At 37.3% G+C, this 22,932-nt stretch overlaps 1 protein-coding gene across 1 annotated transcript; it reads left to right on the top strand.

Annotated features, from left to right (window-relative positions):
- The first annotated feature begins 1,727 nt into the window (after nt 1-1,727).
- On the top strand, nt 1,728-22,357 carry LOC127942238 (breakpoint cluster region protein-like). Its single transcript, XM_052537929.1, has 20 exons — nt 1,728-1,817; nt 2,834-2,941; nt 4,161-4,221; nt 4,497-4,549; nt 4,859-4,999; nt 10,584-10,705; nt 11,008-11,173; nt 12,164-12,283; nt 12,392-12,467; nt 12,554-12,658; nt 12,990-13,064; nt 13,177-13,274; nt 13,968-14,099; nt 16,933-16,992; nt 17,075-17,184; nt 18,494-18,633; nt 18,728-18,862; nt 18,965-19,070; nt 19,455-19,617; nt 19,806-22,357. The coding sequence occupies exons 1-20, from the start codon at nt 1,728-1,730 to the stop codon at nt 19,893-19,895; spliced, it is 2,151 nt and encodes a 716-aa protein (XP_052393889.1). The 3' UTR covers nt 19,896-22,357.
- Nucleotides 22,358-22,932: the final 575 nt, after the last annotated feature.

The following is a 22,932-nucleotide window of genomic DNA, read 5'->3' as shown; positions in this document are numbered from 1 at the left end:
TATCTCTAAATCAATGAATCTTTAAAAAAATCATTTATGCCCCTAGAGCAATGCCGTACAGTCACACAATGTCTGGACTGCACGAGCCTCTGTAACGTTGAAAATCACATCTCAATGCTGCCTTTTTTCACCAAGCCACTTGAGCAGATACTACAGTGTGTGCTTTGTGTCTCGAGCAGAGGCTATTAATAGTGCCATTCGAAGATTGTGTTCTCTATCTCTTGCACTCCCCCACACCTTTTCCATTAAGTTATTTCCTCACGTGACTCTGCTGACTGTTAGTGGGGCATATAAATCCGTAATCAGTCTGTCTTGCCAGCGCAAACACGTGTCATATTCCACATTTATTTATCTTTCCATTTTCCCCTTCATTGTTCCCCACTTTCACCTTCCCACGCGTAATAAACGGAAGCTACAGTCGCCAAGTTGCGTTTTCTCCCAGAAGGTGCTTGGCTTTCCTCAGACAGTCAGTTAGTCAGTCAGGCAGTCATTTTGGCCTGAGGCTATTTGCCACTGATCCCCTCTCCGACGTCCATTAACAAGAATCCGAGGCAGCAGACAAGGCACTGCTCAAGGATGCAGCCTCCCTGAAAAGACAGTTGCTCGCAGCAGGAGAGACAAGTAGACGAATGAATGAGCAAGATCTAGTCAAAGTCGGTGATAGAAATGTTTCCTGCTGTTTGTTTTGTGTCTTCCTTCCTGAGAGCTCATGTTGAGTAAGAAAACGCAATGCAAATCATAAGCAATGTATGTCAAAGGTGTTGCTCGTTGTCCTGCTCAGCTGTGAAAGAGATGCTAATATTCCTAATCACTTGCAATAAATGTTTTACGCCTGTCGCTGACACACATGTAAATTCTCTGGAGAATTTTTCTCTTTCTATCAGCGAGAAATTCTGACATTACCATCTTTTCTGTGACCTGAATGAGGAATATCATTGTGTCAACACAGACTGGGGTGTCTATCTATCCATCCATCCATCCATCCATCAAAGCTCAAAAAATGTCCTATTCCACTTTCAGACCTCAAACCTACTATAAACGCGTATATCCTCAAAAATTGGCAAGCCGAATGGGATCAGTATAGCACAAATAAACTTTACCAAATCAATCCTGTGGTTGGTTGAAAACATTAGCCTATGTCCATTTTTAAACTTGGTATGACCACGTTATCTGCACCATCTGCTGAATAGGCCACTTCAGATGTAGGTTTTGTTAATGGGTGAAGATGCTCTTTAATGCCTCTTATGCCAGAGTCCATTATCTCTGAAACATATTTTGAGGGACTGTGATATTTTGAACTCCTCTGGGACTCATTACTTTTCTGTTGATCCTTATTAAATTATTTTTAATGAAATGAAACCATATTTAGTTTCTTTTTTATATATATATATATAAAAGATAAACTTAAAAAACGTAAAATAAATTTGTTTCTGTCTACATTTCTTCCATTTTGTTTTTTTTTGACTGATTCACATATATTACATAACATAATGAGCAATTTGTATCCTTCAAATGAAATTTAGTGTCTACTCTGAGGTCTCTGTTTAGTTGGTTTTGTATGTTTTAAAAACATTTGATTCAAGTTGCTTCAGTCTATTGACATTGCTAAATTTTCTGTTTCTTGCTTCAGCTTAATGCATCTCCTCACAGTGCTCAGCCATGGTTTGACTCGACCCGGCATGTGTTGTCGTTGCTTTATTACGGTCATCATCCTTCTCCACGCTGTAATGAGGTTGTCGCAGAGTAAATTCCTGTCCTCCATGCAGCAGATAGATTCTGGCCCAGAGCAGCTGTTTCTGCTCAGCATGGAGAGGATTGTACACACTGCGAAAATGACTTCACTTATGGTCTTTTTGGCCTGTGCAGAATAAAAGATTTATCCCCGGACATACCTCCAAACCTGGATGTGTACTTGTGGGATGAGATTGACTGATGACAAAAACAGTGGTGGCATTCGTTCATGTCCAGCATTTGTGGTTATTTTTTTTTTTTGTTACCAAAAACATTTTGTTTTAGCAAATAATTTGTTGTTCTCTCCTTTTGTAATGACTATGGCTAAAGTTATACAGGTATGGAATGAAATGAAAATGAATAAATGTAAATAGAATTGCAATTTTTGGTTGAATAATCATTTTAATGGTACAGTAACAAAAGTATAGAGTCATAAGGGCGAAAACTTGGTGGAAATCTAATCTAAAGCTATTCAATTTAAAGTGTAAAACTAAATTGCTACCAAATGTTTGAAGAAATCAATAAGATCTTCTACATTAATGTTGTCAACTCCACACGGTCAGTCCAGCTAGACAAATGCCTTAGCTGGCTGAGCTCCAGCTTATTTATTATCATGACTATACAACCACACAAATCCTTTATCATCTTATGTATATTTGTGTTTTGAGAGATTGATTGAGCCATTTCCAGAGAGAGGTTTCCAGCTCTACCAGGATGGCTATGGAGATTTGATGGGCTAAATCAAATTTTCAATTGTGCTTTTTACAAGAGCCAGCAGCATGCATTAATTGTTCACTGTAGAGTTGGCCTCTGCTGCCATGGCAACTTCTGTTGTGGGCTCTATAGCCACACACAGCAACAGCCCAGCTGCTCCTGTGGCGATGACACTGTCCTGTCTGTCCATCCCATGTCACCATGGCGAGTCCTTGCTTGCATCTCACTCATTACTGATAGTGTCGCCAGAAGCAGGAACTGCCATTTTAGATATACTCTTGAATCCCAACAGTTTGGATCCAACTGTTTTAAAGTCCACCATAAATGGGCAACAAAGACAGAGAGATGCATGAGTGGATATGACTCACTTTGTTTTTTCTTCCTGCAGGCTAGCCAGCTTGGAGTGTACAGGGCCTTTGTGGATAATTACGAACTCGCAGTGGAGACAGCAGAGAAGTGCTGTCAAGCGAACACACAGTTCGCAGAGATCTCTGAGGTAATGCCTTATGGAGTGCTCAAGGTCTTGTTATTCTAATACGAGAACAGATACCTCTACCCCAAATCCCCAGCTTAGTTATTACCAAAGCAACCTAAGCTTCTGATTGGTTAGAAGGCATAGAATCCAGTAACATAGTTGATACCAATACCAGTGAAATGTAATTATTCTTGAGACCAATTTTGATAACAGCACAAATATATATATATATTTGATATGGAAATCCCTAATTCGGGCTTATTGTATTGGTTAAAGTTAGAAAATAAGAACGTGGAATTGTAGCCTCAACAACTTCCAATCAGATCTGATTCTGTGTCCTTGATGCATCCTGCCATCAAAGAGCCAGTAATTTTCAGCTTTTATGCGGGGCTTTACCTGCCGCACTCCTCCATGGGGTCACTCAGTGTGACTGATTAACCAGAGAGACCAGGATAGCAGATCTAAAAGTGGCGCTCAGCACTCTTCAGAGTTCAGCAGGAGATTTTATGCCTTGCTAAATGTTATAAAGAGAGGCTGTCTGGAATAAAATCTACATGATGATGCTCACTTCGTCCCACTTTATTCCCTCTACCAGCCGTTGTCATGCCAACTACTACTTCCCTTTACACTTTGGATATTCCTCCCTTCTAGCACCACTAAAGGCGAACATTAGGATAATTGTTTGTTCACACTGGCGGGGGTGGACAATTTCTAGTGGGTTCTAGAGCGTATTGCCACCAGTGTAAACCTTGCAATAGGAAACATTTACTTAGTGCATATGTAGATGAAATGTGACTGATTTATTCATTTAGTCTCTCCCAAAAGGGATTATTTCAATATACAGCCAGTAAAAGAGAGAAAACATGTATATACGTCATAACACTTGTACACAGTCAAGTACAGTATTTAACAGTAAGCTTTGTTTGTTTTTACATTTAATATTTGAACTATAATGTGCTATTTACAAGTCTGATAAGCTGCAAGGTTGGCAAAACCGCCGGCTAGTGATGCCAAATTAGCCGTTATTTTAATCATGACTGTGTAACAAGTTTTATGTGAACATAACCATCTACATAACCAGCTATCATTTGTTAGGAGAATATCTCCTATAATATGGTGAAAATAGTTGTTCTGCAATAGTAATCTGTTGTCCTTTATGGGATAACAGTTACCAGCCCTGCATAATGGTGTGCACGTCACAGGTTTATTGATCCTGGGTTTGTCTCTGATATCTCTGCAGAGTCTCAAGGTCAGGAGCACCAAGGAGTGCAAGGACCTCACAGCCAAATACTCACTGGAAAGTAAGAAACAATAGAACTGCATTCATTGTTTTTACGTGGTATTGGATTATGTGTTCATTATATTATCTGTAGTATTTTCATTGAGCTTAAGTGTTGCACATTTTGCTCTCAGCATGTAATGTCATTTCTTCTTTTAAATTCAGTTGCATAAAACCCGTTGAGTGGGTGTATTAGATAAGGTTTCAAACATCGCCATTTGAGCCTGCAGTATGAAAGTGGCTCTTGTGAATAATCGCCCACTGTGTGTGTGTTCTCTTCTTTTTTGTCTTTGCCAGCTCTGCTTTATAAACCAGTGGACAGAGTGACCCGGAGCACGCTTGTTTTACATGTGAGTCAACATTAGTTTATCATAATATTTTCTTTATTTCTTTTTATTCCATATCCAATTAAATTTGAAATCGTAGTGTACTTAGTCCAAAGGGCACTGCAAACAACACAGGGAACAAATGCACATTGATATATCACTTCATAGGACATGACTGTGCTGCCTTATTGAACGTTGCAGTTTCTCTCATTCATAGCAGTGCTTGTTCACTGACCCCGGTGTATATTGTAAATGGTCTTTGGTTTTGAATTGTTTTTTTTACTAGTTTTTGAATAAATCCATTTTTCGTTGAATTTTGTTTATTTTATACAGGATCTTCTGAAACACACACCTACTAGTCACCCAGATTACCCCCTTCTGCAGGACGCCCTCCGCATCTCACAGAACTTCCTGTCCAGCATTAACGAAGAGAGCACACCTCGCCGACAGTCCATGACAGTGAAGAAGGGAGAGGTGAGTGTAGAAACCCCTCCTTCCCTCCATCGTACCCCTCTCACTCCCTCAGAAGTCCTCCATCTTTTTAACGAAGTAGTGTTTGTCAAAAACATATTTTTAAAGGGCACAGAAATGTCAAAATTCCAGGTTGCACATAGTCCAGGTGCCCTGAAGCCATCCAGCCAGTGAGCTCCCATCAGGATATACAGCCAGTCATTTCCATCCATCTCAGAGCCAGCCCACCCTCTGCTCTCCATGAAAACTATCCTTGGGCGATTCTGCCTTCTCTCTTTTTCACACTAGCATATACTCTCTATCTCCACAGAGAGTTTATTCTATAAATAAAACATGCTCTATTTGTTACTGAACTCTTTGCTGCATTTGAGTTGTTTGTGCTCAGATCTAGTGGGATTTATTTTTAATCATCTCTTCAGTATCTGCTTACTAATACTCGAGTCATGATAATGTCATTTTTTAAAGGCGGTAAAAAAGCACATACCTTCGCTGACCCCAGCCAAGAAGATCACCCTTAAAGAGATCTTGGGAAGATACATTTGGTTTTTGACATGGAGAATCTTTGTGCCGCCCCCTTCATCGCAGCAATGTGGCCTCAGGAGAGTGGCAGATTAATTGTTGCTGTATGATTGATGGCGAGCAGTGCTTGCGTGTAATTTGCCTTAATGACCCACCTCGCTCTGTTTTGCAACTCATTGATTATTCATAATAGGCCATCTTGTGTGGAACAGGCTCCGCCTACTTCAAGTAAACTGTGAGGGAGAGTTTGCTACTACTCTCTACACCCCTCCCGCCTTACACCCTCGGGGCCAACTGATCAAATATTGATAGTATGTGCATGAAAGAAACTCATGGAAATCAATGTTGTTGTGGAGCTTATTGTCTTTCAGTAGAGTCTAAGAAAACACAAGCCTTAGTTTGCCTTCCTTTATAGTTTCTAGATGATTTAATAACCATGATTTCTTTTTTATCTAAGGCTTGCATCATTAATACCATTTCTCATATTGCAGGGACTTAAAGAGACCATGATTATTAAAATTTGGCATGTAGCATTCTAAAAATAGCTTAGGACACCTTAGAAATTGTGTATCTATATCCACATTATATATATTGGTTATCAGCCAGTATTACAGTTTTATTTTTTATTCATCAGTATCATGATTAGGATATATATTAGTGGTGGGCTAAATAACTAAATAACAGTTAATGCTATTTTCGGCGTTAACGTGCTGCGTTAACGTGAGACTCTTATCGGGCGATAAAAAAAATAGTGCCGTTAATCTATTCTTTAAAGTTGGGTTGGGAGCTGTGTCTATACTAAGCAAGCTATGATTACTTTCACCTTGATATTTTAGCGCGGATGTATACCTAGCCGAATCTGTAGGGGGCGGGAACGAGTCTTTAAACCTGTGTGTATGCCTACTGTGAAATTACCACATCAAACGTGACGTGCTAACATGGATGCAGCTAAGATGCCGCCGGGTTTGCTTCAGGGAATTAAAAAAAAAAGAAGCTTCCCAATGGAAACCTCGACAAGACGCACGCCTGTTCGACACATAATCCATCTGCAGTGCGAATGCAGTCCGTGTGCGTTACATATGTGGTGCTGAAGCATCACGGACTCATATTCATTATGCTTTCACGCAGGACGCCTTTGCAGTCCGCTACTCGGTACGTAAATGATCGCTCCTGGAATGCACTGACGGACCACAACCGCGTGAACGCTGGAATCCGTTAACATGGGTGCGTAAAAAAATACGAAATGCATACGCACTGCAGACAGACTGTGTGTGAAACAGGCGTAAGGTTGTTTGCACCTTGTGCAATGTGGAATTAGTTTACATCTTTCTCAAGCACTTTGTGATGGATTTTGGAAACAGGAAACTGGTCTGGTCCCTGGTCTAATGCACCACCTGGCTTGAGAAACCCATTCTAAAAGACTTACTTTTAGTCATTATTTTATTTGGGTAGCACACATATTCTGAATGCCTTTGGCAGAATTCAAATGAGCCATTTTAATCTAGATTAATGTAGATTAATTCCAGGATTACAGTGAGATTAATCTAGATTTTAAAAAATAATCTATGCCCACCTCTAATATATATATATATATCAGCTGATATTGGATATTTAATTTTACATGCTCACCCTCTCCCCCTTTTTTATATTCATAGTACCATCTAATGCTCATATTAATGCAGATTTTTTAAACAGATCTTTAAAAATAATTCAGTAATGCTTTTAAATGTTTTCTTAAGAAAATCTCGAAATGAATATCCATTTTTCATACTGTACATTAAATGTAGCATATTAAGCTTATCTATTTTGTTTGCTTGTAGGTTTTTTAGTGTTGTATTTTTTATTTATTTACACAAACTAGTATAGTTTTTTTTTAGCCATTCATTGGTTTCCTGTTATAACAAAAATAATTACTGGTTTATTGGCATTGGCTATAATTTGTATGTCATTGTATAATTTGTACTTCTTATTGTTTTGTTTTTTTTCATTTAGTTATTTAGTTCATTTAGTTTTTTAATTTAGTTCTAGAGATGCATCTAGCTTAAGTAGAGAGGTACAGTATGGTGCCCTAAGCTTACTTCTTTGGTTGATACAAATGAACAATGATCTCATTATTTAAGAGTAACTTCAGAACTGATATCAGTGGGCAGCTAGAAGCATTAACATGATTGTTCAGGTCATGGTTGCGTTGATTAGCTATGGGCTTCTAGTGTTACCCATTCTGGAAACTGGAGGTATGTGGGTGAGAGAGAGAAAAGAGATTCAGGGTGGCCCCAGAGGCCTGCACTTGCTGGGCTGAAGCCAGTTAATTAAAATGCAAATTAACCTGCCGATTTCAGAAAGCAGCTTTCACCGTCTGCCATACACTCGCACACAGCGATGTATGATGGGCTTTGTATGTAGTTGCTGCACACATGTGACATTGCAGACACACACTCATTCACAATGTAAATATGTATATGAAGTGTCTGCACTATGCACAAAAGGCACATAAACACAAACCAATCCAAACATGCTAACTCCTGAATATACACGTCAAACATATGCATACACAACCAGATGACCTCGGGCTCGTCGAAGCCACCTGCTCTGTTCAAAAGACTATCACAAACGTATGCACATCAACATACCACACACAGACTCATGTGATGAGCATTTTGCTTCTTACCTTTAGGACACAGTCCGTTGAGAGGTAATTTAAGCACATAAAAAATTACTTGATTCTTTTTGAACAATGTAACACAGCCAGGGATATGCTCATAATACTAATAAAATAAAAATATATTAAACATAATTTTAAGTAGCATGTTAAGAAGGCTAAACATGTGCAACCCAGAGGGTTTCTGTCTTAACCACACAAACACAAACAGTTTGAGCCGCTCAGTTTTGTAATTCTGAATGACTGTGTGTTTAATTTTCAGTGGTTTCAGTCTGTTTGTAGTGGGTGATTATGAGATATTGCTATTGTCATGTTTTTACTGGAGGCAAACTGTTGGAAAATGTCATCTGATGTGCTGAGACAGCTCATTTGAGCGTGTCCTCTTTTACAGAGAGGAAAAAGCACATCATGTTTGCTGTAGACTAGTAAGATACTGGTATAGATTTGTGAACAGTGCACAGTAGAGTACAACTGTTTGCGGAAGAAATTGAACTAAGAAACCAAGCATGTTTGTTTTTGGATATGTGTGTCTGTGCCTGTTCTGGAAATGTCAGTCATGTCATTGCTGATATATACGGTAGTGCTTTTTGAAATAAAACAGCGTTTAGTGTCTTCTGTTGGTTATATGTTTTTATTGTATTGTTGTTTGTTGAATAGAATGTATAAGGGAGTTAACCACTTATTAAGTAAAGTGAGCAGTTCCCTGGCCTTTTAGAGATACAAAGATCTTTTGTGCACTTTATGTTTTAGTCTGAAGTTAAGATAATATTTTTGCACTACCCCTTTGCAAATAAAATAAAATAATACACATGAACATCAAATTAACAACAATAATGAAATGATAAACATCAACAATTACTTTTTACCACGATTCTATATTTTATAAAAAAAAAACAACAACATATTTTCACCTTTAATAATAAATACTATAATTCTTTTTTTCTTTTTGCATTTAGATTACTAAGGCTCGCTAAAAGCAAATTTTTTAAAACCCAAAGCATTCAATAATGCTTTAAAATGTAATATTTTTCATACTATACATTGTAAAGTTGTGATGCCTTAATTGAATAATAGCTTGTGACAAAGTGAGATCTGCGAAGGTTCCTTCACTCACAGTGATGTCACCAAACACTGTTGTTTCATGTACATGTCGCCTTCCCTACTTTTTCCTCTTTTCTCTTTAGAAGAGTTCAGCAAGCAAGTTTTAGATAAGCTCTAGAAGTTGTATTCACTTCCTGCATGGTTCCCCTTTGAAACTGAACCAATATAATCTTGGTGGTGTGGGAGCATTTGGGAACATTGTGTTTACAAGGATCCCATTTCAGTATTGCTGAGTCTGATCTTTTGAGCCTTTTGAGTGGAGTCTCTTCATTCACTGCTGGATTCATCTGTCCTATTTTAAGACCGTAACCATCTACTTACTGAAGACCCCACACATTAATTACTGAGCTGAGGAGAAATGGGCACTGTTAACCGCTGATTGAACTGTTTGCATTGACTAAACAATGTAATTGCTCTTCCTGTTGGTAGAGATATGGAGAGAGGCTCTTTTCTCTCCCACTACACTTCTGTATGCAGAAAATGGAGCCATGTGGAATAAGAATCTCATTTTTGGCAGTGCCATAAGCTGAAATCAAGCCATTACACTTTGTTCTGGAAAAGCAATGATGCACAACATGGCTGGCACGCTGGGATTTTTGGAATGAGTATCCGTTGACTTACATCTATTCTGTGTCCCCAGCTACAGACAGCACATCACACACACAGTGCTGTGAAATTCACTCAGGCGTCCAATTATTCTTTTTTGGGTGAGTCAATGGCTGCGATGTTGTTGCATCAAAAATGAGTGGTCTTTGAATGTGGAGGTGAGTGGAGCCGGGTTAGAGCGTCTCACGATGAGATGCTTGTGATATCATCTTTTGTTTCCCCACTGCAGAGGTGACGTGTTGCTGTGGGAGCACTGATGCGTGACATGTGGCCGGAGGCTGTGTTATGCTCATATGTGTGTGTTTTCACACATTAACCACTGCTTAGGCTCATGGGACTATCACTTACCATATAATCTGTGGACAGGAGTTACCTGTTTCAAAATGTCCATTCAATTTTCTCATTTCATAAACACAAAGACTCATCAACACCAGCTCACTGCTCTTTTTTGAGAGTTAGAAAAATAGAGTTGGACCACCCCCTAGTGGCAGTTCTCACCAACATGTCAACATTTTTCTATTTGGCAGTATTACAGCATTACACTTGTTTATGTGTGTTTGTATGTATATATATGTGCGTGTGTGTGTGTGTGTGTATATATATATATATATATATATATACATATATATATAATTTTTTATATAATGTTTTTAAAGCTATGTCTGAACTGAAAATTGCCTACGTTGTTTTTGTGTATGACAGAACCGTCAGCTGCTGAAGGATGGCTTCATGGTGGAGCTTGTTGAAGGGTCTCGGAAACTACGCCATGTTTTTCTCTTTACTGACCTCCTGCTCTGTGCCAAACTGAAGAAACAGATTGGAGGGTAGGGACAATCTTCTCCTTTCATTTCTATCTTTCCATAATTCCGTCTGCCCTGTCATCTTACTCTCTTTCCATTGTTAAAAATGGACCAGTTCTACTCTCATTTACCATATAGGTATAGTTGAGTCAGATACACTTGTATTATTTTGACAACCTGAGCCTAACATTCTGGCTCTTCAGACCTGTGTGCCCAGTATGCACCAGCATCAGTACTCCATAATCAGATTTCAGGATGTATTTTTGCCTTGATATTCAATTATTTACCCCATCACCCCATTTCCCCCTTGTGCTGTCTATCTGCAGTAAGAGCCAGCAGTATGACTCCAAGTGGTACATTCCTCTCTCGGACCTCACTTTCCAAACAGCAGAAGAGTCTGAGCCCCTGCCTATCCCACAAGCCCCTGATGAGGAGCTGGATGCCATTAAGATCAAAATCTCGTCCCTGAGGAGTGAGATCCCGAGAGAGAGGGTACAGGATATTTTAGGAATCTTTTCACTCAAATTATCGTACTGATGATATCATTTGTAATAATTTTTGTAAAACTAGAAAAAGTGTGAAAAAATAGACCCCATTGTATGTATTCATGTATTTATAGTCTTATATTCATATGTACAAAAATATTAAGTTTTCAAAAAAGCTTTTTTTAGCATTAATAATAAGAAGAAATGTTTATTGAGTACCAAAATCATAATCATATTATAATGATTACTGAAGGATCATGTGACAATTCAGCTTTGCTGAAAATTCAGTTTTGCCATTGCAGGAATAAAATATATTGAAATAAATATAATAGTTTTAAGTTGCTGGGATTTATTTGTAGCAATAGCCTAAAAAGCATTGAATGGCTCAAAATGTATGATTTTTCTATGCCAAAAATCGTTAGTATATTAAGTGAAGATCATGTTCCATGAGGATATTTAGTCAAAAATATATATAAATATATATATAAAAACTTAATTTTTGATAGTATTATGCACTGCTAAGAACTTAATTTAGACAACTTTAAAGATGATTTTTCAGTATTTTTTATTTTTTTGCACCCTCAGATTCCAGTAATTGTTGTATCTCAGCCAAATATTGTTCTGTCATAACAAACCATACATTAATGGAGCGCTTATTCAGCTTTCACATGATGTTTAAATCTCAAATTTGAGAAATTGACCCTTATGACTGGTTTTGTGGTCCAGGGACAAAATAAAACAGCTATTTTAAACTGTAATAATATTACACAGCATTACTGTTTTTACAGTTTTTGATCAAACAAATTCAGCATTGGTGAGCATGAGACTTCTTTTAAATACATAAAAAATTCACCAACCCCAAATTTTAGAATGTAAAACTTCTGAAATAGCGTATATTTGGCTGTAAAAAGCTGTGTCTCAAAACCTTCTGAACTAGATGCATTCAGAAGTTCACGAGACAGCTCTCTAGATTACTTTTTGCTTGTTGCCTCAACAGAGGACCATCAAAGGTTCAAAGGTTATGGAGAGGCTGAAAAAGAAGCTGTCGGAACAGGAATCGCTACTGCTGCTGAACTCTCCTTACATGCCCCTCAGAGTACACAACCGCAATGGAAAGGTAAGAGCCAGTGATTCACAGCCTTTCTGTCCTATCAGATTTTCCTCCTCACACTCCTTTTCAACATTCCTGATCATGCTCACAGTCCATGTCCGTTATGCATTTCAGAGCTACATTTTTCTGATCTCATCGGACTATGAGCGTGCCGAGTGGAAGGAAGTGATCCGAGAACAGCAAAAGAAATGTGAGTAGCATTGTCACTGAAATCAGCAATAGAACAGGTGATAGTGTTTTTTTTTTTTTTCAACTGAACACTTGCTCATTTTCCAGGCTTTAAGACCTTCAACCTGACATCCATAGAGCTTCAGATGCTCACCAACTCCTGTCTCAAACTCCAGACGGTCCATCAATTACCCCTCACTGTCAATAAAGAGGGTAAGAAAGTTGCACAGGTCTACCAGATAAGATGAAATCAAAACAGTTTACAATCTTATAAAAGTTTTTCAAGATTTCTTGTGTATGTTTCTTTAGTGAACAAAAAAAGGGTTAAATCAAAATAAAATAGATAATATTTCTCTTAAAACAATCTTTTCTTTTCAATAATGTCATGTATTAACAAACTAATGAAATTGCAGAGAATATTATTTGAATTTAATAATATTTTTATTATGATGATGATGATTGTATTGTATTGTAATTATTATTATTTTTATTTAATTCTAATCATGTTTTGAACAGTTTTCTCTACTTTTTTCTCCGCCTGTAGAGGATGAATCTGCTGGACTGTACGGATTTTTGAATGTAATTGTCCATTCTGCCTCTGGACTTAAACAGAGCTTAAGTATGTGTCTCTTTCCTTCTTCCTCTCTGTGCTCTATTCAGAGTTCATGTACACATTTACTTGTCCTAACACAATGTAAAGAGCCAGTATCTTACCTTTTCCCTTTCTTTAGATCTGTATTGCACATTAGAGGTGGACTCCTTCGGCATCTTCGTGAATAAAGCCAAAACAAGAGTGTACAGATACACCACAGAACCCAAGTGGAATGAGGTAATCCCATGTGCCCGTCCCTGTCTATACACCATCAATACCAAAAGACCTGCCTGCTGAAATACTCTTGAAGCATTCATTCTTAATTAAGAGCAGCAGAAGCGAGGCCATGTGGAATATGGAGGCCTTCAAGACAAATTATATTACATTTTAATTAAGTGCAATTACAATTCTCAAAGTATGGAGGGGAGAAAAACGAGCAAATGAGGCTTGGCAGGTGTTAAGTCTATTCAAAAGTGCCCTTTGAGTGTTTTGTGAAGCAAATTCAGAAGTTTTTAATTATTATTATTTTTTTATATAATAATGTTGTTTTTATATATTTTTTAAATTTATTAATAAAATAAATTATGGTAGCACTTTATTTTACAGTCCTGTTCCCCATGTACATACTATGTACATATTATAGTAATTACAATAACTATGTAATAACTAGGTACTAACCCTGAACCTGAACCTACCCCTAAACCTAACCCTACCCCATGTAGTTACCTTGTATTACCAGAACTTTCTTAGATAAATACACTGTAAGTACACTATAATTACATGTAAGCACACGTACTGTAAAATAAAGTGCAACCTAAATTATTATCCCAAAAAGATGTGCTCAGTGTAGCTGCTATGTATATGTTTGTTATGTGTATTTGTTTTATATGTTCTGGGTAATGTAGTTCTTCTGTATTGTTTCTGCCACAGGAGTTTGAGATTGAGTTGGAGGGCTCCCAAACATTACGTCTACTGTGTTACGAGAAAAGCTACAACAAAGCTAAGATGAACAAGGAGGATGGAGAGAGCACGGACAGAATTATGGGCAAAGGCCAAATCGCGGTATGATCTTTACTGAAAAAAACATTGTAACAAATTTGGAAGTTTTATTTTAGTATTACTGTTAATATTCTGAAATAGTTTATATATATATATATATATATATATATATATATATATATATATATATATATATATATATATATTTAGTTTAGTTTAGGTTTTATTCATTAGATGTGCTTTTTGTCACCATTTATTTTTCTTATATTTCTATTTAGATTTATTTAAATTTAGTTTAAGAAATTATAGCACTTCAATTTCTATTTCAGTTTATTGCTAAGGCAACATTTTTAATTTTCATTTTAAGTCTTTCATTTGGTATTTTTATTTTATTTCAGCACATTGCAATTAGCGAAAACGATTTTTAATCATTTTAGTTTTAGTTTAACAACACTAGTTGGTACCACCCAGGCTCTTACTATATACATTTTCAACCAAAAATGGAGTATAATGAAATGAGAATGGTCGACGAGTCAACCCAACTAGTCCAATTTTCATTTTAATTAGCATCTATAAATCGATGAAATGTCACAATCTTGCCTTGTGGTATTGACTAAACTATTTATACAAGACTTATTAATGATTCACACAACCCACTTATAAGCCCTTTTTACAAATCCCTACTGGTTTACAGTTTATTTGACTTGTGAGCATAAATTTGCTTGGCTCATGTGAACGGTTGTGAGCTAAGTGTCATTCTCCATCTGGGCCCACACTCCGGTCAAAGGTATATCTGCTCCTATGAGAGACTCAGTCACCGATGGGGACTGGCCTTTATATCCCAGACATTTAATCTGCTTTTTAATAGGTAGGGTGTTATTCACTCTGCCCTGGCTTTTTAGGCATCAAATCATCTATTATTTATGTGACCTGTCTAAAAATGTCACACTCCAAACAACGTCAGATCAGCTGACCTATCAGTCCCCTCCCTAGAGAGTTTTGTGGGGTCACACAAACAGCACAAAATTATTTTCCCTTACAAATGACTGCTTGTAAAGTCTAGGTCTGGTTGCTTTTGGTTTCAAAGCGTTGGTTGATGTATTGTGGGGGAAAGGGGGAAGGGATTAGGGGGCTGTGCTATGATCCCTCTAAAGTCCGGAAAGCAGACTTGTTTTTTTGCCATCTAGTGTATCATTGCATAAAGTCATTTTTTTCATGTTTAATGAATAGAATGTATAAAATTCAGAATTTTATATAAATTCTTATATAAATTATATAAATTTTTATATACATTTTTTTCATCATGAAAAAAGATATTTTGTTTTAAATTGTTAGCTATTTTAGTTAGCAAAATTTAATTTAATTTAATTTTTATTTTTGTAAATGATAACAGTACTGCATGGCAGCAGAATAAACTTGAGATGCTCTGATTGGTGCACTGGACATTAGTAGCTGTGTTTGGGTTGGGGCAGGGCAGCTTACGCAGCCTGAGGTAAGTCAAGGGATCATCTATTACGAGCTGGAGGTGTGGAAATAGAAAGTTACGCAGACTTACAAAAGGAAATAAGATAATTAAGTGAACAGCAGTAGATTTGGGGATTCTCAGAGAACCTGGATGAATCATTAATATCAGCATTTGCAGTGTACAGAGTAATTGGATCACTGTAGCTCAACGCTTGCTCCGGACCAAGGATTTATTCTTCTTAAAAGAGCTACGGTACTTACTGTAAACACTTCATCTGATATTGAAGACCCTCTACGTATATTATTTGAATGGAAGACTTCTGGATCAGCCATGGATCTTTTTAGAACTTTTTATAACCTTTAAGGATCTACAAGATACAGATCACACTACATTTGAAGGGATTTCCAATTCCAGCTGAAGATCTCTGCTCAGTCGTAGATACGGTGGAGATGAGTGAAGAGTGGATAGTACTTGATGAGGAGAGCAGGAGCTGCTGTCCACCCATTGAGGACTGTGATGGGGGGCTGGTGAAGGGTGTGGGGGTAGATATCTCCACGCAAACTGCCCCGGCAGGCAAAGGAACAAGGTTATGGGGCCTTGTACAAAATGTCTTGCACAGAAGAAAGGTAAAGTGAGGGATAAAATGGAATGAAGTTGTTCATGTTGAAAGTAAATGGTTTAAGTCACTTGCCAGTTTAACAGTTGTGAATGGGTAAATGGTTAAAGTTATGACAGCAGTGTCTTGCAGTGTGACATGCAATACTTCAAAATATTTATTAAAAAAATAATTTATTATATATATATATATATATATATATATATATATATATATATATATATATATATATATATAAAATTTGTATATATTATAACTTTTATTTATAATTTTTGCCACTCATGTCAGTATTCTCCTTCGCACAGAGATGTATCATATAAAACATATATGGTAATAGTAATAAAGGTTAATTAATATTGCATTTTTGTGTGTGTGGGTGGGTTTTCCTATGCCAGTGGAGCTCTAACGCCCTAAGCTGGCACTGGTGCGTGGCCAAAGCCCCAGTTCTCACTCTTTCTCTCTCTCTGCCCTGTTGACATACAGGTTGTATTGACTGAGATGATGAGATTAGATAGCAGAGCAGGATCAGGCCTTACACGAGACCATATGGAGATTAGGCCAGGATGAGGGAAAGGAACACGCTGAACTTGGCCCACTCCAGATGGCCCCACGTTTGCTTAGAGGGGTCAGAAATTGGCTGGTGATGTGCAAAACTGCTGTATAAGGAGAAGTGGCAGTATTAAAAATTTTTGTAACGGATGAAGACGTGTGGTCAATCCAAAAGCCCTCTGGATCTCAGCAAAGACAAATCTTTGTCTTGGAAATCTTATTGTATTTTATATTTATTCGTCTTGTTTGTTTGTTTTTTTATCCAGTTGGATCCACCGATGCTCCAGGGTAAAGACTGGCAGAGAACAGTCATACCTATGAATGGGGTAAAAGCATTCACATCTGTTCCTCTGCTGTAATCCTACCATCCATCACTCTTAATTAATAATTGTACACCTTTTTCTGAAGATTGAGGTGAAGATATCCATGAAGTTCACCAGCCGTGAGTTCAGCCTGAAGAGAATGACTTCACGGAAGCCCATGGGTGTCTTTGGAGTAAATATCTCCACAGTGACAAAGTGAGTAAGCACACAGTTTAAATGAAGATAGACAAAGACTAGAAAATTATTTTTGTTTTTTTTGTTTTGTTTTATAAAAAGGGAGTTTAAAGGGCAAACATTTTGATGCTGCTTTTTTTAGGGATTCATTGTGTCAAAGAAAATTTGAATAAACAGTATAGAAAATAGTTAATAGTATAGAATTCTATGAAAATAGGCTTCATAGAATTCTGCCCTTTTTGTGCAGTGTTTGTGTTCAGATTTGATTGACAGTAATGAGGATTGTCTATAATGAGCTTCCTAATGGGTTTAAGGGCAGAACCAATTAATGCTATAAAGACGACATGACAACACCAATACAGATGCTCAGACCCTAACATGTGCATCAGAGGTCTCTACCCTGGCAGCACCTACCGCTGATTAATGTAAATGAAAAGGAATTATTCTGCTTAATTTCCAAGCTGTTCTTTTCCATACAATGAAAATGTACAGTGAACACAGACTGTCAATTTTGAAAAGCACGAAAACTTTTCTGAAACTGTGATAGCTTCATTTGAGAGACAGATACAGTTAAACAAATTCAAACCATACTTTTCAAATCTCATCTGCATATACACTCTTGTTTTGTTTTTAAGAATTAATACTTTTAATCAGGAAAGATGCAGTAAATTCATCAAAGTAGACTAAAAAATTTTTTTATGGTTTCCACAAAAAATGTTAAGCTGCACAACTGCTTTTTTATACGGAGCCCCGCACATGACATGCAGGAAACAAATGGTAGGCTAAATCGTGTGCACTATTTACTAATTCGTTCCCTCAATGTACTAAAACGTGCACACGATTACTATAGCATTCCCTCGATTTACTATTGCGCTCACTCGATTTATAAATTGTGTGCACTATTTACTAATTCGTTCCCTCGATTTGCTAAATCGTGCGCACGCAATAGTAAATCTCGGGAACGCAATAGAAATCATGTGCACGGTTTAGTAAATAGAGGGAACGAATAAGTAAATCGTGTGCACAATTAATTTATTTTTTCTTGCATGTCATGTGAGGGGCTCCATATTTTTAACATTGAGCATAATAAGAAATGTTTCTTGAGGTAATATATTTGATAATGTAATATTTATGTAATAATTTTAATGTATGTGAACACAAATAGTAATTGTGGAATTAAGATCATATGTTTAAAATTACAAATGTTACTTTTTGTTTATCCAATTTTTACTGAATGGAAGTAAAAAAAAAAAGTAGTCTTTGTTTGGGTCTCATCATCATTAAAATCAAATAGCTGGTCTTGTGATACTGGTATTATTTCTTGTCTCAGACGGGAACGCTCTAAAGTGCCCTACATCGTCAGACAGTGTCTAGAGGAGATCGAGAGAAGAGGAATGGAGGAAGTGGGCATCTACCGTGTCTCAGGAGTGGCCACTGACATTCAGGCACTCAAGACTGCCTTTGACACCAGTGAGTGTCAATCAGACCTGTGTTTTTTTACATTGAGTAATGACAGACAGATCCAGTCAGGCAGTTTAGTTGCTGATCTCTCTCTCTGTAACAGATAATAAAGACGTGTCAGTAATGATGAGTGAGATGGATGTGAACGCCATTGCCGGAACGCTGAAGCTGTACTTCAGGGAGCTTCCTGAGCCCTTGTTCACCGACGAGCTCTACCCTAACTTTGCAGGAGGCATTGGTTCGTCAGTTGTTTTTACTTGGAAAACACATTGCTAAATATTGAGCAGACTTCGCTTTTTGAAGGTATAACTATGTTGCTTATGTCCTCGTTTCTCTGCAGCTCTTTCAGACAGCGTAGCTAAGGAGAGCTGTATGCTGAATCTCCTGCTTTCTCTCCCAGAGACCAACCTGGTCACCTTCCTCTTCCTGCTGGATCATCTCAAGAGGTAGACAAGACGCTGATGACTTTTGACAGTGTTCTAAGAGGCTTAACAACAAGATAGACGTATTTCTGGATCAAAACCCAATGTTTTTGGAACATTCATACATAGCTGTATGAATTTAAGGGGAAGGGTTAATAATATGATTGGCTGATAGAAACGTTTCTGAAACATGGTCATATTGTATTTTTTTTTAAGAAATATCAAGTTTAATAAAAACTCTTCCCCTCAAATTATCATTGCCTTTATGCAAAAAAATAAAAAAAATAAATACATTTTCTAACAAAACTAATTTCTGTATAACATAGATTCGTAATAGCAAACTGGATGCATTCATATACTGATCATCTCACTTTCCTGTCTTCCTGTTCGTTCTCTTTTTGTTTCTAGGGTTGCAGAAAAAGAGAGCGTAAACAAGATGTCTCTTCACAATCTGGCCACCGTGTTTGGGCCAACCCTGCTACGACCTTCTGAGAAGGACAGTAAAATCCCCACTAACCCCACACAGCCTATCACGATGGGGGACAGCTGGTCACTGGAAGTCATGTCACAGGTACACATTTAGACCTATTTTCAGCATAGACCAAAAGCAAGGACAAGATGTCAAGCACCATTGAAAATCATTTAAATGTGTCTCGGTTTGTAAAAACAATGGAAAACACATTTACAGTAATGCACTAATGTTTTATCCATTACACGTCTCCTGAAATTTTGATAATTCTGTCTTCTTTCGTTCTGTAGGTGCAAGTTTTGCTGTATTTCCTTCAGCTGGAGACCATCCCGACGCCAGACAGTAAGAGACAGAGTATCCTGTTTTCCACAGAGGTGTAAGGGAATCCTTATTCCCATTGTAAGTCTTATACCAGTGGGAGAGGGAGTAAGCAAGCATGTCCACCCACTGGGTATAACGGACACTGGAATGCACAAGAGCAACTCCACCTGAGCAAAAGCAGGAGTGCTTTGCCTTTTGCGCTTTTTTTCTAGCTGTCGCCACTAAGGGGCAAAGCAACCCTTTTAAACGGTGAAGAACTCGACATACTCCGAGCACACCTTAAATATTACTGAACACTCCATGTGAACCGCCAGTTTTCCTCTGAACATCAGTGTCCGTTCAGCACCTTTGCTTTTGATTTAGTGACTCCTCAGATCCCTGAGCACGCTCTTGTGTCTGGTCATTCATATCAGCCGGTGACAGTGAAATCGGTCTCTTCTGGCTTTTTGTGTTTGTCCTCATTTCACCTGTCCCCACTGGTCACTGATGCTCTTTCTGTGCTGCTACAATTCAGTATCCAGCTCCAAACCATTCCAGATTTTGGATCCTTTTATATGATAGATAATTACATGGCATTCAAAACGTAGTTCTTATTGCAGACTCTTTAAAAAGTCAAATGGATAGTTCCTATTAGTGTATGTCGATCATTTAAATGACTTCATTTTAAAAGGATTTCTTTGTAGATGATGATGTTTGGTTTAGTTATTGTCAGTGTTGATGTGATTCTAATTTAAGATAACATTGAGAAACAAACAAATTTGAGATTTATTTTTTATTTTTTTAGCCCATACCTCTCTATGAAGCAATATTTAAGCATTCATGAGTGTGTTTAAAAACAAATTCTACATGTTTCATTATGCTTTCGTAGTCGTAAGATTTTTCTCCCTCATATTTTGGGAGAGCGGGAAGTACATTCAATGTGTTTTTCTTTATTCTGTTTTTTTTTTTTTATGTAATATAGAATAATTATTATTTATTTGGGGACAGATATCAACAGCAGTGTCTTTCCAAAGTACGTCTATGTTTATCGCTAACTTATCCGTGTTACGAAGTACTGTAGATTCCTTACATATCCTCTTGTCTTTTTGAATCTTTTCACCATTTGAAATGCTCAGAGGATAGCACACAACATTAGCGTTTCCCCTGCCATATATATCTAGTGTTGAGAGATGACCAAACGGAGAGGTTTTTAGCTTGCACTAGTCTTTCACATCTGCTCTCTCTCAAGCTTCACAGCACACTGTGGTTTATGTCTCACTGAGAAGCATACAGCAGTGCCTCTCTGTCTCAGCGGAAGACATTAAGGTTAAAAAAAACAACAACAACGCTGTATATAGCACAATCTTATTCTTGAATCCCGTCAGATGGTTTAATGAAGGAAGGGTTAATAATGGATGCAGTACAGGTATTTTGTCTTTATAGCAATTCTGTTCATTTTATCAGTAAAAATGAATGCTCTTAAGCTTATTTCAGTTAAAGGTGCTTTAGTTACTTTATTTAACATGCAGGCATGTTTTTTGATTTAAAAGTGTTTTTAATGTTTTGTTTTTTTAAGTTTGATAAGTGTCTGTGCGTTTTGAGATGTAACGTTATACCAAATTCTGGCTACTGTAGAAGGATTTTGAAGACTGTCATAGATACAAAAAGTGATGCAGCAGTTGAAAAGGAATCGCTGTTAAACCACCATCTAACTTTATCATTAACGTGTGCAGTAAAAGTGTGTCTGAGACTTTTCATCTTGTCTGTCCTCTTTCTTGATTGTTGACACTAAATGTACATTTCCTGTATCTTGCACCTGTCCGAACTGAATTCAGCATCACATGTGGGTTTCTTCTGGAGATATCCCGCTTTTTGTAATATAAAGCTCTTGACATCAAACTGTGATCTACTGCTATCAGAAGGCATTAGGTGATTCAAAGCATTCCCGTTGAGTGAATTGCTTATTTAATGTGCTTTTTTTTTGATTGTTGAATGTTACTGGGTTAGGAATATTGGACATAATGGGAGTGATACCGCGCATGATGTTTGAGAAGTGGTGTTACTTTGCACTGCACATAGTTTAAAGACTAATGTGATTTAAATTTCTTATAAACGTAATGAGATTGTATCACACAGTAGGAAACGTCTACAAGCAAATTAATCACATCTTCTGAAGTCTTGCATTTTACATTATAACCAGATTTATTTGTATCCACAAAGTACAACAGTTTTGAAATGATTGGTCATGAAAGCACCGCAAGGGTCTATTTGTGTCGTCCATTGTAATGTTATGATGATTTATGTTGAAACCTTGCCTTTAAACACATGAAGACATGCTGGACAGCCACCGGGACAGGCTTTGGATGCTCTCCTTTTTTCCCTCTTTTAAGTTTTTTGTCACTATTTATTCTTGCTAATACCTTAATGTTCTGGTTATAGGACTGTTCTAATAGATAAAGAATTCTGGAGACTGAAATGTTTGGAAGGCATTTGTGGCCTATGTTTATACACAAAATGTTGAATAAAACCTCCTGTATATGAATACCTGCTGTTTCAAGTTTTTTTTTCTTGAACTGAGATTGTATCACACAGTGAGAATTTTTTTTTTTTACACATTATAGATAGTACAGTAGTTTGATTTAATAATTTACTTTTTTGTGTGCATGCATTTTTACGGAAGGACATGCTTTGAAACGCATTCGACTGTATTGCACATATGTAATGTTCCTATGTGTCCACATGGGGGCAGCACAGCTTCGCTCCATTGTGGTAAACAAGCTCTATTAACAATCGACTAATAGCAGACGAGTGCTGGCAGAGAGGTGATCTGGATATTGTTTGTTCTACTCATTTGACGAACTGCTTTTTGCATACAATATAGAGAAACACTAACATTTCGACAACAATGCAGTAAAACTCGCTCTTCCTTTCCTCCCCCTTCTTCCTCTCTTTCGTATTTAGCGTTTCTCATGATGTTTACCTCAGTTACGTTAAAAAAAGTCTCTATAAACTCGTTTTCATCAATGTTTACATGCTAGATGTTGTCTTATAGAACACTGTCCGGTATAGATAAAGTGAAAAACACTTGTTCAGATCACATGACTTTTCAAAAACAAC

Source organism: Carassius gibelio, chromosome A21 (genome assembly GCF_023724105.1).
Source record: "Carassius gibelio isolate Cgi1373 ecotype wild population from Czech Republic chromosome A21, carGib1.2-hapl.c, whole genome shotgun sequence".
In the NCBI taxonomy this organism is placed as follows: Eukaryota; Metazoa; Chordata; class Actinopteri; order Cypriniformes; family Cyprinidae; genus Carassius; species Carassius gibelio.
The sequence above is the reverse complement of the archived record's forward strand: the minus strand, read 5'-3'. Positions and strand labels throughout refer to the sequence as shown.